General features: G+C 37.2%; 1 protein-coding gene across 1 annotated transcript in view; it reads right to left on the bottom strand.

The window, feature by feature from the left end:
* Positions 1-7074: 7074 nt before the first annotated feature.
* The window catches only part of ctdp1 (CTD (carboxy-terminal domain, RNA polymerase II, polypeptide A) phosphatase, subunit 1), a 100616-nt gene continuing 88052 nt past the window's right edge, over positions 7075-19638 (bottom strand). The window contains exon 13 of the mRNA XM_084130062.1: positions 7075-9067. Within this exon, the coding sequence (XP_083986188.1) occupies positions 8917-9067 (151 nt within the window). The 3' untranslated portion in view covers positions 7075-8916. The remainder of the gene's footprint in view (positions 9068-19638) is intronic.

Raw genomic sequence — 19638 nt, 5'->3', positions numbered from 1 at the left:
AACACGTTTAGTGGAATTATGACCAAAAAGTTCTATTTTGGTCTCATCTGACCACATGACTTTCTCCCATGACTCCTCTGGATCATCCAAATGGTCATTGGCAAACTTAAGACGGGCCTTGACATGTGCTGGTTTAAGCAGGGGAACCTTCCGTGCCATGCATGATTTCAAACCATGACGTCTTAGTGTATTACCAACAGTAACCTTGGAAATGGTGGTCCCAGCTCTTTTCAGGTCATTGACCAGCTCCTCCCGTGTAGTTCTGGGCTGATTTCTCACCTTTCTTAGGATCATTGAGACCCCACGAGGTGAGATCTTGCATGGAGCCCCAGTCCGAGGGAGATTGACAGTCATGTTTAGCTTCTTCCATTTTCTAATGATTGCTCCAACAGTGGACCTTTTTTCACCAAGCTGCTTGGCAATTTCCCCGTAGCCCTTTCCAGCCTTGTGGAGGTGTACAATTTTGTCTCTAGTGTCTTTGGACAGCTCTTTGGTCTTGGCCATGTTAGTAGTTGGATTCTTACTGATTGTATGGGGTGGACAGGTGTCTTTATGCAGCTAACGACCTCAAACAGGTGCATCTAATTTAGGATAATAAATGGAGTGGAGGTGGACATTTTAAAGGCAGACTAACAGGTCTTTGAGGGTCAGAATTCTAGCTGATAGACAGGTGTTAAAATACTTATTTGCAGCTGTATCATACAAATAAATAGTTAAAAAATCATATATTGTGATTTATGGATTTTTTTTTTTAGATTATGTCTCTCACAGTGGACATGATTTCCAAGTGGGAGAACTTGCAAAATAGCAGGGTGTTCAAATACTTATTTTCCTCACTGTATATATGGTCAAGACAATCTCCTGAACTCCAAACTGAATGTCAGAATGGGAAAGAAAGGTGATTTAAGCAATTTTGAGCGCGGCATGGTTGTTGGTGCCAGACGGGCCGGTCTGAGTATTTCACAATCTGCTCAGTTACTGGGATTTTCACGCACAACCATTTCTAGGGTTTACAAAGAATGGTGTGAAAAGGGAAAAACATCCAGTATGCGGCAGTCCTGTGGGCGAAAATGCCTTGTTGATGCTAGAGGTCAGAGGAGAATGGGCCGACTGATTCAAGCTGATAGAAGAGCAACTTTGACTGAAATAACCACTCGTTACAACCGAGGTATGCAGCAAAGCATTTGTGAAGCCACAACACGCACAACCTTGAGGCGGATGGGCTACAACAGCAGAAGACCCCACCGGGTACCACTCATCTCCACTACAAATAGGAAAAAGAGGCTACAATTTGCACGAGCTCACCAAAATTGGACAGTTGAAGACTGGAAAAATGTTGCCTGGTCTGATGAGTCTCGATTTCTGTTGAGACATTCAGATGGTAGAGTCAGAATTTGCCGTAAACAGAATGAGAACATGGATCCTAGAGCCCTGCACGGGCCTCAAATCTAGGCCCGAGCCCGGCCCTGGCCCGAGACGCTCAGGCCCTAGCCCGACCCGTGTCCGACAGCTCATCAGAATTATCAGCCCGAGTCCGACCCGAGCCCGTTTTTTTTTTTTTTTTTTTTACAGCGGCAGACTGCCATTAAAATATGTCTGTTTTGTTAGTTATGTTTCTTTTCTTTTCATTTCATTTCTTTATTAAGCTAATTTAGACAAATGTTTGAAGCATTTAAAAAAAAAAAAATGACGGCCAAGCAAGCCGAGCCAACAGCGAGTAAAACATGTTTGATCAATTTAGCCTCTCAAATCAACGCTAATACTTTACTTAGCTACAATAAAATCCATAGATATAAAACACTACAAGCATATCACACAGACAGTTAGTTTAATGTTTATTTATTAAACCACAGTGAGTAATTTTTTTTGAAATAGCCTACTGAGGCAGGCTCAGGCTGCTCGCAACAGCGCTCGCAAACGAAATGAGCAATAGTCAATCTAAACAAATTAAATTAAATAAATCAAAAACAAACTTGCAGGTTATCTTACCTCAAAAATGCACCACAGAACATGGCCATTCTTTTTTCCAGTAGTTTCCAACAGTTAAACGAAAATAAAGTCCAATCGAACGAAAAACGAAAAACATCAGTAGTTTCCAACAGTTAAACGAAAATAAAGTCCAATCAAACGAAAAGTTAGAACAGTCTCTTACAGAGCATCGTGGAGAAAAAGAATAGCATCCACAGTGGAAGAGTTTAACCCAGTCCTCTCTTCTATCACTTGCGATTTTTCTCTTAATATTCTCCATTATTTGCACATGAGGTGAATCGTTGGTTCCGCTGACGGGAAACCTTCTGTGTGTGTGTGTGTGCGTGCGTGCGTGCGACTGTCATGTCAATCATATGTCAGTGTGTGTAATTATAAGATTATGAAAGTTATGAGGTTATTAAATGTCTTTCTATGTTTGTTTTTCTATCGTCGACGTCAACTTCTCATATTTTTTTTATTAATGTCTAAAAATATAAAAAGAAGGATAACTCAAAAGAGGCCCGAGGCCCGGCCCGCATGTGAACTATGACGTGAAAATTGGCCCGAAGCCCGGCCCTAGGGGCGTAAAAAAGTCGGGGCCCGTCGGGCTCGGGCTGAAATGCAGGGCTCTAATGGATCCATCATGCCTTGTTACCACTGTGCAGGCTGGTGGTGGTGGTGTAATGGTGTGGGGGATGTTTTCTTGGCACACTTTAGGCCCCTTAGTGCCAATTAGGCATCGTTTAAATGCCACGGCCTACCTGAACATTGTTTCTGACCATGTCCATCCCTTTATGACCACCATGTATCCATCCTCTGATGGCTACTTCCAGCAGGATAATGCACCATGTCACAAACCTCGAATCATTTCAAATTGGTTTCTTGAACATGACAATGAGTTCACTGTACTAAAATGGCCCCCACAGTCACCAGATCTCAACCCAATAGAGCATCTTTGGGATGTGGTGGAACGGGAGCTTCGTGCCCTGGATGTGCATCCCACAAATCTCCATCAACTGGAAGATGCTATCCTATCAATATGGGCCAAAATTTCTAAAGAATGCTTTCAGCACCTTGTTGAATCAATGCCACGTAGAATTAAGGCAGTTCTGAAGGCGAAAGGGGGTCAAACACAGTATTAGTATGGTGTTCCTAATAATCCTTTAGGTGAGTGTATATATATATACACATATATACACATATATACATATATATATAATTGCAGCTTTTTTTGTCGGGGTACACAACTGTTATTTTTTCAGTTGCACATGGTATATGTTTTCAAGTAAGTCCCAAATTGATATCTGCTTAATTAGTAATACACACAACACAGGAAATGCTATTTTTTTGTTTTTAGGATTAATAGATTGTCTCAATTACAACAATAAAAGGGTAAAAGAAAAACAACAAAGAATAATAATAAGACGACGAAGAAGGGTGAAAAGGAAGAGGTGTAAAAGTGAGTGGTGGTAGAGAGGGAAGAAGAGGGGTATTACAAGGTTTTCTCAATCACTTTGGCTCAATTCTCAAATTATATATTTTTTCTCAATAGAATAAGTTCAGATCTCTGAACAGTTAGTTTCTTGTTCACATCAGATTTGAATTTCTTATTGATTTGGATCTGGATTACAAAAGCTCAGTGATACACAAGAGCATTCAGCTAGACAAACCTGACATTCTTGTATAATGTAAAAAACAGACAGCGTCAACTAAATGTAGAAAACATTATATTTGTATATAACATCTAAACATGAAAAAAACATCTAAACATGTTGAGCAGTGTGGCTCACACGATGATAAAAACACTTATTTTGGTGGCATTGGCCAATTTACAACTACATTTTGCAGACATGCAATAGAGTTCTGATGTTCAAGCAAACAGTTGTGACATTTGAATTTACAGTTTAGGGAATGTTAAGACTTTCAAAAAATGTGCCAAAGCGATTGAGAAAAACTGTAATGAGAGAGAGAGAGAGAGGAACAGTGAAGATGAGAGATGAGGGGACAGGGATAGAGGGTTTAGGACGAGGAGAAGGAGCAAGAATAGTTTACATTTACATTTAGTAATTTAGCAGACGCTTTTGTCCAAAGTGACTTACAATTTAGAACTAAATTAAGCGAGTCATCGTGAAGAGGCAAAAACAACGCAAGAAGTGCTCAAAATACAAAGTTCAGGCATTGTTCAGAGTAGCATAAGCCCGATAAGGGAGGATTAAAGGAAAAGGAAAGAATTCAGTTGTCTTTTGAATGCTGTCAGGGATTCTGCATTCCGGATGAGGGTGGGGAGATCATTCCACCAGCATGGAACTGTGAATGAGAATGTTCTGGAAAGTGATTTTGTGGCTCTCTGTGATGGTACCACGAGCCGTCGCTCGTTGACCGATCGTAGGCTTCTGGTAGGGATGTAGACTCGTAGGAGTGAGTGAAAGTAGGAGGGAGCTGAGCCTGTGATAGATCTTTAAGCAAGCGTCAATGCCTTGAACTTGATGCGAGCAGCGAGTGGTAGCCAGTGCAGAGAGACAGAGGAGTGATGTGGGCCCTTTTTGGCTCATTAAAGACAAGACGAGCTGCAGCATTCTGAATCATTTGTAGAGGTTTAGTTGCACATGTTGTGCTTTAGTTGTGCTTGTTCAGTTGCATTATGTCTTTTCCACCCTTTTATCTATACCGGGTCGTCCAATCCGGCTCCTGGACTTACTCTGAGTAGGCCTACATGTATATTAACGAAGCTGGCTTCAATCTTCACAATAACAGGAAAAGAGGGAGAAATGTGATTGGCCATCTTGCCACAGTCAATGTCCCTGGACAACATCACTATGTGGGCCGTAATTTCAACCAGTGATGTTGTGGCAAACAATGTTGTTTTGGGGCCAAGTAATACTGAAAGGCTCCCAAATGTTTCCCCTCAATAATATCCTCTTTCACCAGGGTGATCAGGACCAAATGGAGCAACATTTTGTAGTTTTTGGTACAGGTACAGGTACAATGTCCAATTCCACCATTCATCACTGGCGCAAGAGTGGTTTGAGCATCACCCACATTTCAGGATGGTGTTCTTTAATCTCCTCTCCTGAATCCAAATGAGTTCTTCTCCTCTTGGAGATGGAAAGTAAATGATCGCAACCCTTACAAACAAAGTAAGTCTTCTTCAAGCAATCAAAGAGGCCGGTGGAGAAGTTGAGGATGTCAATATGGATGTCATGGATGGATCCAGCATTCACAGTTTTTTGGGCAAAATCTCAATATACTAAACTAAACTCCTCATTAAAGAACTTCACGATAAACATGTATTTTCATTCATGTATTTGTGTATCTACAGTCGAATTTGTTATCAAATAAACAGAGAACACAAAGTTTTGACGTTAGTATTTATTTCTAATAAATGCATTACTAGAATAAAATGCAGTGCTTCATTATGCAGGGAATATTGAACTGTTTTGCTAACATAAGAGTGTGGTTAGTTTGCTGTGTTAATTGTTTTGTGAGCAATTACATTCATTTGTAGAAATGTGTCAAATCGACTGAGAAAAACTGTAAAGGCAGCACTTCAATTGGAAGACGTTTGAAGAGAAAAAAGTTGAGATTTCACATTGAGCTTTTAATTACATTCAAACTGGGACAAAATACAGCTAATATTAATCACATTGATGACAATTTAAAGATTAGTGGTATTACGCGGATTATTCAAAGAGGATGAGCTGACTGAAAAGCCCACTGAGGTATCCAATCCTTAATCTCAGGATTAATTCAGTGCCGTGTTATGAGATTTTCACACAATCTCAAGACATGCAGCAGTGTAGCTGTGGGATCTGTAATGATTCAAACATGAAGACAAGTCAATGAATCTTAAGCGCAAACCTGTCACTAGAGTGTTTTCAGAAACTCATCCACTCAACTGCAGTATAAATCAACATCGGCATTCCAGATGTAGTAGTTGAGAGTAAAGCTGAGTTCACCGCACTGAAATACTATTAAGTGTGTTTTATTGAGCGCTTTCAAGCGGGTGGATTAAACAAGATTAGACAGGAGGTGTCCAGACTGATTTCCCCCTATTCAACACAGCGGCCAGTTGAATCACTACTGAAGCAATACCTAATGAGCTTTCAGCTAATTTTACTTTAGGGAAATCCAGCAGAAACTATTTGTATTCAGCATTAGTTTTTATTATTGATTTTCATTTAGTCCTAGTGAATAGCTGTTTGTAAACAGGCAAAAATCAATTCAAAAAGTAAAAAAAACACATCCAGTTAGTTTTTATTTATTTATTTGTTTATACTTTAAAACCCCCTTCTTTTTTTATGTAATACATTGTAAAAAAAATATATACTTTTTTCCACAAAGTATTATGCTGAAAAAATACGATTTTATTTTATTGAATATGAGTAACTTAAAATATTAAATAGGAAAAACTTGCAATGTCATTTACTGACATAAATATTTGTACTTAGTAAAAAAGTTATATAATAATAAAAATAACTATATTAGCCTCTACACCAGCAGACAATATCATTCTGTTTATTCGAAGCACGTGCTGCAGTTTAAAGCAGGATGGATTCTGATTGGCTGTCAATGTTTTTATCGTTGATCAGATGGAAAAAAATCGTTCTGAAAGTGAGTGCAGTAGTTGTTATCGTTATAGTTGTGGTGTGGACTCTACTATTCTTTTTATTTAGAACATTTTTTTTAACTATATAGTTATTGTCCTTAATTCTATAAAACATTTCCAGTTTGCTCAACAAACTGATACATAAAGTTAAACAAACTAAGAAAGTACAACAACTTTATTATGTAATGTAAAATGCAAGATTATTGACCTTAGATCCACAAGTTAAAACATTATTATTTCTACGTTTTTATGTTTGATGTTTGCATAGTAGATAAAAGTAGATTAGTAGATTAAGTAGATAAAAATAAGTTAAAATAAGTTGAGACTAATCAAAGTCCCGAAGCTAGTTTTCTCAAGTTTTTGGAGTTCTCTTAACTTTTTTTTTTTTTTTTTTACAATGTAACCTAGTTCATCAGTGCTACTGCATGATTTTTTTAATTGTTGCTATAACACAAAACACTGCATTCAACAATACACAGAAAAAAACCTGAAAACACTGGTTTATAAAACAAATCTTTATTAAATGAAAAGCATTTTCTTTGTCAAGTACGAAATAGAATGTACAAATACTTTACATTGTTGAAAACAATCATTGTTGAAAACATCAACACGATGAAAATGAAAGAAAATATCAGTCAAAAACAACACAGGTTCCATAACTGCACAAACCTCTGAGAAACATTTGAAACTGAGTTAGATCTGGACGTCTAGTCGTTCAAGCAGCTCAGCGGAAGAAAACCACCTAGAACCAGTATAGTATGGACTCAAAAAACTGGACTTAAACAAGTAGTCTTAACGCCTACAGGTCCAGATCTGATCAGTGTGTACAGTGATGGTTCAGGGTGGCACGAGAGCCAACCAAACACCCGGTTTAACGCTGCCACAGTGTTCACTATCAGCACCTGAAGCCAAATGAAGACGATGATATCTGCACACTGCGACATCATCACAGAGTAAAAAGTGGCATTTCAATGTCATCTTAGGACCAGGAAAGGTCATGAGTATCAATTTGGAGGTAGTTACAGGAAGAGTTCACACAAACATTTACTCTCGCTCATGCCGTTCCAAAGTGTTATTTCCTGTCTTTTGTGAAACATGAATGAAGATGCAGAATGTCCGAGCAGCTCAAGTGTAACAAAAAACATCTGTAACAACATTGGATCGTGAATTGTGATGTCAAGCTCCAAAAAATAACAAATGCATATGATATTTTAGTGTGAGTAACAAACCGATAATATTCCCCTCCACAAAGCTCTGAAATAGACTACAAAAGCCACATGGACTATAAAAATGGTGCGTTGATATAACTGATGTCTTGTGACCAAACGCCATGATGTCAAACCTGCATCAAAAGCCTTAAATATTAAGTAAACAATGATTTTCCTGCATTTTCTTCATCTAAAGTGATCATATGCCTTCAGGAGACCTGAAATATGGATGCTAGTTTTTGGACTATGACATTATACCATTATTACCATCCACTTTCATTGCTTAAACATTTTTTTTAAGGCATTTTGATATCTCATTTTGTGTTTCTTGAAAATAAAAAAAATAAAAATAACACAGGCTTGTAATGACATGAGGGTGAGTAAATGATGACAAATTATACCTATTTTTTGTGAACTATTTCTTTAATATGCAAACAATTGTAACAAGCCAATCACAAACGGTAAATGGAAATTTTCTGTTGCAAATGCATTACCGATGAACTCATTTTACAATTCCTATTCTCACCAGTTTCTCACACTTTCAAGCAGTTGTGAGTTTTTTGGTAATAGTGGCTGTGGGCGTTTCTAAAGGTGCTGGTATTCTGGGATTGGTGCAACACAGTGTCAGTCACACACAGAGGCGTCAACGGCACTGGACGACGCACAAAACAAAAAGGAAACAGACAACACAGGACACATTTGGACGTCTGAGTTTGACTGCTGGTGAGGAACACAAACCCCTCCAAACGTCTTCTGAGGTGTCCATGAGCAGAGGTCTCAGCTGCAGGCCCGCTTCAGACTCTTTGGCATTCATCACCAATTAGTGGAAATATTTCTTTTCATTTACATTTATATAAAAATTTGTTTTGAATCGGGAACAAAATAAGTAAAACATCAGACACAGAAGCTCTACTTCCCACACCGCTATGTACTGTAAATTCACAATAAAACGACTTTGTGTTGAGCCCGTCCTACTAAAACTCTATCTGTACATGTCTATCTACTTAGTAAACCCCTTTGTTTTATTCACACACACACTTACTTGCGCTGTATAACAGCGACACGAACACACGTTTTGTCTCAGGTACCTTATGAGAACAGAGTCAAGTTTATAACCATCGGCGTCCAATCAGCTCACATGAAATCATTTAGCTCCGCCTCCAGCGCGGCAGCCATCTCATCAGCCTCTGAGCTGCTGCCCTCCTCATTGGAGTCTTTACTGGAGCCGCCACAATCATCATCATCATTGTCATCTCTGGCCTCTTCCAGTTTTCTTTTGCGGCCCCTAAAGATAGAAAATACAGAGGCGTAGGTGAGTGATGCTCACTAGTCAAAGAATTTTAGAGAGAAATGCTCATTGGTTCATAGTGGTCTGGTTGCCAGGGTTATGTGTTGAGCATGGTTGAGTCTGACTGGTTGCCTCTGCGCATGAATACTGCTCCTGAGTAGATGAATCATTTAAAATGTGATGGCCTATTGACCAGGCAAAGAATTCAGGTTTAATGCTATCTGACACAAATAGCCCATCAATCATTGCTCTGCCTGGAAGAATATACACTACGTTCAAAATCTGAGGTCAGCAAGATTTTTTAAAAGAAATTAAGGGTACGTTTATACGACAACGATATGCTTAAAACGGACAAGTTTTTCCTTTGAGTTTTCCCGTGTACAGGCGACACCATTGTCAAAACGATCACCATTCACATGGATTCGCGAAAACGACTAAAAACGCTGTATTCTGCTGCCAGGCCAGTAGATGGCGATGAAACACTATAGACTGAACACGTAATACGCATGTGCATGACGTCATCGTTTTCAGAGATTAATGTTTTTGTTGTTTACATGAACACGGGTTTCAAAGTGCACATTTTTGAAAACGGTCTCCCAGTTTGCGTTTTCAGGCACCCAAAACGCCGTTGTCGTGTAAATGAACGGCCAAAACGCACAAAAAGTTTTACGTTTTTAGTTGAAAACGGTGTCAAGTAAACAGCCCCTCAAACTTTTATTCCGCAGGGACACATTAAACTGATGAAAATTGACAGTAGACGTATAATGTTACAAAAGATTTCTGAAATGATGTGCTTTTGAACTACAGGTTTGGAAAGACTGAATGAATTTTCATTTGTGGGTGCACTAACGTGTTAGATGAAAGCCATTCGTATTGACACTGACATACACACACACACAACTACTTTGTAAGCCAGTTTTGAAGAAGACATAATAATGCTCTGCCAGAGCTAATTAACCGATGGCTGTCATTATATCTGCTGATAGTACTGACAGCTGTTTTGATCATGGACAGTATATGTCTCTCATTTAGTGTAATGATGAATCCACTACCACCTGCTGATAAAGAACCAGTCTGACTACATGAATAAAAGATAAAAGCAAAAGAAGGACAGAAAATGGAAACCATCAGAAAAGAAAGTCAACCTGACAATGGAACAGTCCATGCGTTTAATATTATGGACCGAATATGGGGGAAAAGAAGCTCAGCATTGCGTTCACATCACCTAGCATAATTATAAGAAATAAAAGCAAGAAGTTTGTCTCACAAAGTTTTTAAAGCCTTTTGAGCATTGCAGTGTTATCATGCAAGTACACTGTGCATGTACACAAACGGCAGACTTTAGTTTAACAGTGATTCATAGCACCACACAAATTTGAGTCTTTCATCTTCGATCAAACCACAGACCAAAGCACAATGCTGTTATTCAGACTGCCATTATTCCTCAGTCCTTTTCTTTATGTGATATTTAATGTGGGTAAATGTGAAATCGGCTATAACTCCAGGAATAAAGCAGAATATGAAGGTAATAAAAAAACTGGTGAAAACTGCACATGGGAGCTCATTAAGGTTATCATCATTAAATAAAACAATTATGAAAGCGAAAACAAGCCAACAAAAACATTCATTAAATGAAAACTAAAAATGGGTTTTCAAAACTACAAAAAGGACTTGTTTGTCATATTTTCAATCAATGCTTGATTCCTCTCTCAAGTTGCACTTGATTTTTTACCACAATGAAATGAAAATAAAAAATAAAAATAAATACAAATTATGCCCCAGTAAAACTAAACTGCAAACAAAATAAAACAAAAATAAAAAATATAGTGATGGTTTCCATACGGAAAATATGAATACATTATAAATCACAGAATTAATCAAGTTTGAAATTATGCTCTTGTCTAGCACAAAACAAAAAGTAAATTTACTGAAGCCAGTGAATAATTTCACCTCACGCACATACACAAACATAGTTTAATACACATGCATTATGTTTTACTTATAACGTGACAGTGTAATTATTCTGGGAAATGCACAAGGTCAGTCTCTTTGGCAAAGCTTGAGATTTTTACATTCTTTTGACGTGCTCATTGTAGCAGGTTTGAAAACATGACTTTTCTGGTGGACTGATAAACCTATACAGTCCTGACTCCTGGAACTTGTATAAGAACTTGTATAAGCATTTGGCAGAAGTTTTTTTTTAATCCAAAGCACCTTACACTTCATTAAAGTTATGCATTTTATCAGTCCAGGCATTCACTGGGAATCAAACCCATGACATCGGCATTGCAAACACCACACTCTACTGTTTGAGCTACAGGAATCCGTGAAAAGAAATAGCAACATTTTTTATTTTTGTGCAATAATGCGCTCTCGTCCCCATAAGTGTGCGAGCGCTCTGTGAAGAGCTTCAAAGGTATCTATTTACAACGTGTTTTTGCAGTGTTGAGCATTGTAGCCAATCATAGACATGTTTGTTGAGCATGTAAACGCAACGGCCAATCAGAAACATTTAAGTTAGTCAGAATCTGCTCAATAAACTAGTTTGTTCAGTGTAAGAAAATAATATTTTGGTTATAAAAACACGTTTTGTTATAACCAAAAAAAGTATAAACACAATGCAAATAAGAGATCCATTGTGCAGACAGATTTTTTGATTATAACGAGAGTTTTCACTCACTCATTAAGCTTGCAATGTGGCTGAACTTCGCTCTTTGCTTGGTTTCTATATATACAAATTTGCTTGTTTTCTGTATATATCCCAAATATACAACTGGGAATGACAACTGTATTAAAATTCAGAACTGAAACAGAAATTACGATGTTTGACAATGTGACCATAGCAAAGGACAGGACAAAATAAATAAATAAATCATAATCTGATGTGCCAAAACAGATCTGTGCATTAAGGCTGGCAGTGTACAAAAGAAATATACCAGCCACTTTTTCTTTTACCTGTAATGCGTTTCTTTTTTAATTTTATTGCTAACTTTTCATTTGATCTTTTTAATGCAATGTTTACTTACTGTAATTGAACAATATCTGAAGGCTACATGCTAATGTTTTAATGTATTATTTAACAGCAATAACAATTAACTAACTTCATGCATTTTATTTTTATTTTCAAATAGTTGAATAAATAAATTTAAAAAAAACAATTGAAATAAAATAGTTACAATAGTTTTGCTATGGTTTGGTACTGAGAACCACAAAGTTTTACTGGTATTGGTGGTGACTATTGAAAATGTTGAATTGTGACAACATTACTTCAGACTACAGAGAATTGCTGTGTTCTTGATTTGACTGGAGAGTTTTCCGACAACGCCTCAACTCTCACCCACCAACTGACTGTGACCCTGCTGACTCAACAACACCCCACACAGCATGTCTGAAAATAATATGCATGTTTTTGATGCCTCAAGAGTCAAGAAAGACCAATTTTCCCATTGGGAATAATGCTGTCAGGCTGGAAAACCAGCAGGACAGATGGAGGGTTTCTTTTTAAACTGCAAATAGACGCTAATGGCGCAACGGCATAAAAAAAAATAAAGGAAGGAATATCCCTATTTTCAAACAAGCTGTCTCACTCCCTCGGTCTTTCACTGTCTACAAGAAACAGATTACATAACCACAAAGGCTCTGAGAATGAGAGAATGGGCTTGTGGGAGGAGGATGTGACTGCAGAGCTGTTGAAACTCGGCCGGCTCAGAGTTTGTTCCTTCTGAATGCACCTAAAAGATTTAAACAGGACAGAGCTCTCACAGCCAAGAGAGAAAGAAACAACTAGAGAAAAAACAGTGCGGTGGCGAGGAGAGAAAGACAAATAAGGAAGGACAAGACAGAGAGAATGAAAAATGTATAAATAAAGAAAAAATAAATTCTCTTTCATCTGTAGAACTCAAAATAAGATTTGTGGAAAACTGAAGAAAGGTGAGTAAACGATGACAAGCGGGGGTTTTTGTTCTTGTCTGAACTATCCTTTTAAAGCCACAAAAGAGGCATTCAATAAACCGTGGAGGTTTAATGATGCGTGTTCGATTAAACCCACATGGCTTCATTCGTTCTCATACAGCCACGTGTTAAGCACCAGGATGGGGTGTATTGATTGAAGATGGAGGGAGGGTAATTGATGGTCGTACATGCATGTACTGTAACAGACAGCGCTGGTCAATAAGTGTCACATTTTGTCCTGATGCATCCTATAATTGTGAAGATGAGTTCAGAACGGGCGAAGATCAGCCTAATGTGTGAATGAGGCGTGAATGTTCCCAATCACCATTCAGAAGATCATTTCAGACATCATGGATTTTATTTAAGACAGACCGCACACACTCTTGAGTACTGTGGCCCATCAATTACTTGGAAAAAGCTTCTGTTGGGATTGTAGCTTGAACCAAAAAATAGATCAAAGAGAGCTTTTGTGTCAACTAAGCACACACTGCAAAAAAATAAAAAGAGTTTAAATGTACCCAAGCATCATCACTGCATCACTGTGTTTCCTCTGTGAGCAGCCACCAAAATCAATGTTTGTAGCTTTTAGTCCGTGCGCGTTTGTTTTGGGGTCATCTACACTATTGTTTAAAAGTTCAGGGTCAGTAAGATCTCTTATGCTCACTAAAGCTGCATTTATTTGATCAAAAACACAGTAAAAACAGTAATAATGTCACATTATTATCATTTAAAATAACTATTTTCTATTTGAATATATTTTAAAATGTAATTTATTCTTGTGATGGCAAAGCTGAATTTTCAGCAGCCATTTTCCAGTCTTCAGTGTCACATGATCCTTCAGAAATCATCCTAATTGGTCAAGAAACATTTATTATTGTAATCAATTTTGAAAACAGATGTGCTGCTTAATTTTTTTTTTTTTTTTTTGTGGATACCGCGATACATTGAGTTTTACAGGATTCTTTGATGAATGAAATAGAGATATTTTGTAGCATTTTTGTAGTCACTTTTGATCAATTTATTGCATCCTTGTGGAACGTTTACAAAAGAAACCAAATATTGATGACACATTTAAGTACAGAATGATCTTTGATGCAACATTCTGTGTGAATAGGATACATGTCAACACAGGACAATTTTTGTTCAACTATTTCATCTTATACTTGCCCTTGTAACAGATTTAAGGCTCAGTGATTTTACAATTTTTGTTCAACTATTTCAATAAAAAAAAATTCGACAATTTTTGTTCAACTATTTCAGTGATTCAGTGATTTTAAGATGGCAACCACACTGTGCAAAGCCAGAGCTTCTGATTAAAAATAAATAAATAAATAAAGAGAGAAAATAGAGGTATTGCAATGTAGCAAAAGGACAGTATGAATGTTTTAGGTAAGTTTAGTTTTTCAACAAGTAACTGCTAGTAGATAGAGGAAGTTGGTATGGAAGGGGCATGCATAATGGTTGTTTACTACACACTTTTGGAAATGAAATGCCACTTTCATTTATGGCTCTATCCCTCTCCATCACTCTCCCTCCTGTTATTCTGCTAGGAGGCTTCCTGAAGTGGATGTTAAGCGAGTATAATGACCAAGTAACTTTTTTTTAGTTAAATATTTCTATGAATACACTACCGTTCAAAAGTTTGGGGTGAGAAAGATTATTTGTTAAGAGAAATTAATACTTTTATTTAGAAATTATGCATTCAATTAAATTAAATTGATCAAAAGTGACATTAAAGACATTCAGAAATATTAAAAAAAAAAATATTTCAAATACAGTAAAATGCTGTTCTTTTGAACTTTCTATTTGAAGAATCGTAAAAATATATATATATAAAAAAATAGCACTGTTTCCACAAAAATAAGAAATGTTTCTTGAGCAGCAAGTCAGCATATAAGAATGATTTCTGAAGGATCATGTGACACTGAAGACTTGAGCTCAAGTTCGTTATTTCAAATGTAGGCGCGCGGCAAGCATGCTCATTTTTCCAGGTGCAGCGAGATGAAAAAATCTCAACTTTTCAGAATGCCGCAAGTGTACCGCAGGTCATGTAACAAGAACCAACCAATCAGCTTCGCCCCTTTCCGTAATAACATTGAAAGCTCAGTCAACATGATGCGGAGAGTGCAGTTCATGGTTGCATAGCAACGGCAGAAGCCACGTGAGCGCAAGCACTTTGGAAAAAATTAGACAGTGACACAGTGAATGGGCCCCTTAGTCAGCATAAGAAACTTCTTTCAAAAACACAACAAAAATCTTCACAGCCCCAAACTTTTGAACGCTAGTGTATATAATTCTAAGCCTTAACCGCTGAAAATCAACTTTGCACTAAACAGCTTAGAGAGAAGGGACCCTGAAAAAACATCCCGTCACACTTGACATGCTGCCAGCACTTATTAATTTAAGAAATTTAAAATAACAAAACTTTCAAGCTCATTATAAGCCAATTAAACTCCAGCCCTGAAAAAATAAAACACACATAATTAACCCAAATGCCTATAAAAGTCAAGTTTCTTGACACTGCTCTCATTAGAGTTTAATGTAGGACAAATGATTGTTCCAACATTACCCCAGTGTGACCTGTAACAAGCAAAGCGAAGATTAAACGAAACAACAGATGAGCCGCATTCCATAACTTCTAATAAACATGTATTGGTGAGTACTTTTCAAATAAAATTTGCTGGCAGATGACAAAACAGGTCATAAATCCTATAGATTAGTCATCTTATATTGCCAGACAGAAATGTAAGTCATTGTTCTCTATAAATTTAGAACAACATGAGGGTGAATAAATGATGATAGAATATTTTTTTTTATTGTTGGGTGAACTATCGCTTTAACGCAGCGCGAAATTTTGGCACCGTTTTGTTCATATCGTGCTTCTAAACAAACATGTTTGCAGAAATGTAGCTCCTGCTCAGAAGTACAGTACACAGGGAAACAATAGAGAAAAAGAGAAGCAGATATGAGAGGGAGGAAGTCCATGCACCTTCTCATCTATTATCTCAACAGCCGTTCACAGTGTTTAATCTATCAAAGGTCTGTTCTGGGAGGACATAAAAAGAAGCTGGCCCTATTCAAAGATCATCCATTTACCCAGAAGCCCCCGGACATAGCGGCACTGATACATCAATTACAGCATGCATTAGAAATGCTGCTACACTCATCTACAGTAAGGGGAAAAGTCACCATTTAACGACAATTACAAAGTAACCAAGGAGTGATTGCTGTGGAATTTCTCATTTATCTTTATTTAACCACTGGAATAAAATATGAAAATGTACATCCACAAGGAACCTTATATTTGGAGAGCGTTGCTCACGAACACCTTCATTAAGCAGTCAACAGGCAAATTATTTCTGCCTCATTAACTTCATTAACGTGCCATTCATATTTCACTCTAGTGAAATGATCATTAGTGAGGAAATAAGTGAAGTGGAAGGATCTTCCAAACGGATCCCATGGAACATTACAAATCCATATCCATTTTAAACTACGCTCACTTCATCCATTGTTTGTTTCCATGGAGAATGGACCCAAGACAAGGGTAGCAGTAATTAAATTAGATTGGCAGTATATCATACTCTTATTCTCACTCTATATGCCTTTAAAATCATGCGTGGCTATTTAGAGAGTTCTGATGGATCCATTAAGAGTGCAATAATGGGCTTCTTCTGTGTGTTATTTCACAGCCCATAATATTCACCAGCTGAGGAGATTGAATGTAAAACAGCACCTACAGGTCTGTTGCCATGGCATTAAGTGGCCTTACGCCTCGAAAATCCTCTGAAAGCGTTTGGAGGAACTATACAGTGCAGATGGGTGAAAGCTTATGAAGCTCAAGGAAATCCATTAACAGCAATGTTCTAAAAGCACCATCTTTAATACAGGTTTGACAAAGAGGAGAACAACTTACTGTATGGTGTATCATGCTGTATGGTGATGAAAGGGATAGTCCATCCAAAAATTAACACCCTCATGTCGTTCCAAAACTATAAACCTTTATTCATCTTCGAAAATTCATCCCTCCACTGAAAGTCCATACCACCAAATCTATAATCCAAATGAATCGAGCAGAGTCCCTCATGAAGTCCCTCATGAAGAGCCCCTCAAAGTCCCTCATGAAGTCCCTCAAGAGGCACGAGCGCTTTATATAACGAACAGATTTAATTTAGGCTTTTATTCACAAATAAACATTGATCAGTGTACATAGAACATATCAAATATGCGTGCTTGACAAGCAAGAACCATTGAGGTTTGTTCTTGTGTGGTAAGCAAGTATATTTGCGCATCCATTTACGGTATTTGATGAGCTCTATGTATATGTGTTGATCATTGTTTACTGTATATTCTATGTTGGAATCAACTGCGTAATTGATATGGATTTCTTTTACAATGTCTTCATGAACTTTTTGACCTGTCAAAGTTTTGGTTCCGTGGACTCTCAATAGAGGGACAGAAAACTCTCAGGTTTCATTAAAAACTTCAAGATGAACAAAAGTCACACAGGTGACAAAAAATGATGACAGAATTTTTCGGAGGTGCACCAACCCTTTAATGCCTTTTAATCTTCACAGCATATAGTTTTAGTTAAATGGATTTCTTTGTCAAATTATGTAAGCACAATTCCTTTAGATAAAAGATTTTTAAAAGGATTAGAAAAGTGTGTTCAAGTTAAGTATCCAAATTTTCAACTACTTTAAGACATACAGTAGTATCCAATACTGGATTTAAAATATGAAATAGTATAATTTAATATATTTGTGCAAGCATACATGATAGTGCTGCTCAGCAGTATGCATCGATCTACAAGACTCGTGCGCATTTCTCTAGTGGATGAGCATTGTATGCGTTTATGAGCATGTAAGCCTAATTTACATGTACTAATTGACACTTTATCAATAAAGACTTACAGTACAGCAACCGGGACAATCCCCATGGAGCAACCCAGGGTTAAGTTCTTTCAAGATCGCCATCCAAAGAGCAGCATGGACATTCCGCCTCCTTTTGTCGCCATGGAAAAAATAACAGCAAACGGACTTGCAAAGACGTGATGGTGAGTAGATGACAAAACATTACATTTTGGGTGAACTATGGGACTCATTTTAAACACTTCAAAACAAAACACTCAAGAGCCAAGGTTACGTTTGGATTATTAAAAAAGGGATTTCATTCCCCAAAGCAAAATGTCTAATATAGTACTGTTGTTGTAAAACATTTCAAAATGTTAATTATCAAGCTAACAGTCTGCTGCATATCCCATAGTGTTCCCGAACAGTGCTCTGTTCAGACTAATAATGAATTAATGAAAGCTGATGATGAGCACTTTTGAATACTTGATTCTGTCCCCTTTCTGAACAAAGCCGTCAGCGTGAAGAGTCAGGGGAGGAATGCGTGTACACTTTCGGTGATAATTAAGTTAATATGGTGACTGGGGCCTTTTCACAGACAAGCAGCCAAAATTAATGCCCATGAATGTGTGTACACATACACAAAAAAACACACACATAAGTATGGAGAGACAACAGTTTTCATCTCTCCTCCCACAGAATGCTCTAATTGGCCCTCAGGGAACCGCTACGCTCCGAATCCACGCGACGTACACCACACATTTAATTTGCAGGAAACGCGTCTGAGAATCTGCAATCCACATGCAATGTAAAGTGAGACATTTGTTGTCCGCATGCATTTATTTAGCAACATGGCATCTGCAAAAGCATGATATTATTGTATATTTATATTAGATGAGTGGTAATTACTGGTATTTACTAAGACAAATGTCTTAATTACTACAGCTCATATTTACAGATTTTGACATTTCATAAGTGTTGAGGCTAAATTAGAATATTCTTAAACTTTAGTCAGCATTTCACCATTTAGTCAATATTTCATCAATATTTCAATTTAAACCATTTTACTACTTTCATTATGTCAATTTTTCATCTCGTCTAGGGCTGTCACTTGATTATTTTTGGCGATTAATCAGGTAATTGGTTGATTATTTTGATGATTTTTGTAGTAACAAAAATAGAACAAAGAGAACAATAGGTCTTTAAAATGACTTAAAAACATATATAACAACAATTGGGTAATAATAATTGAATCAATAACTGTTAAAATACATAATTTAATAGAGAGATAAATATGCTTTTCACACAAACTAGTCGTCAGAAGTTTTTATTATAATATTTATGTGGATGAAGTCATTGCATTTGGAAACAAAGATGAAGTTCTCAAGGTGAATGCATAACTCTTTAGGGGTCAAACAACTAAAAATCAAGTCAGGAATCTCGGTGTGATTCTGGAGTCAGACCTCAGTTTCAGTAGTCATGTCAAAGCAATAACTAAATCAGCTTACTATCATCTCAAAAATATTGCAAGAATTAGATGCTTTGTTTCCAGTCAAGACTTGTTCTTGAAACTTGTTCATGCTTTCATCACCAGCAGGGTGGATTATTGTAATAGACTCCTCAAGACAGTTGCAGCTCATACAGAACACTGCCGCCAGGATTCTGAGCAGAACCATATGAACACATCACATCAGTCCTCAGGTCTTTACACTGGCTCCCAGTTAGATTTAGGATTGATTTTAAAGTATTATTACTGGTATATAAATC

This window comes from Abramis brama (genome assembly GCF_963993115.1).
Source record: "Abramis brama genome assembly, chromosome: 12".
Lineage (NCBI taxonomy): Eukaryota > Metazoa > Chordata > Actinopteri > Cypriniformes > Leuciscidae > Abramis > Abramis brama.
This window is presented reverse-complemented; position numbering and strand designations above follow the sequence as displayed.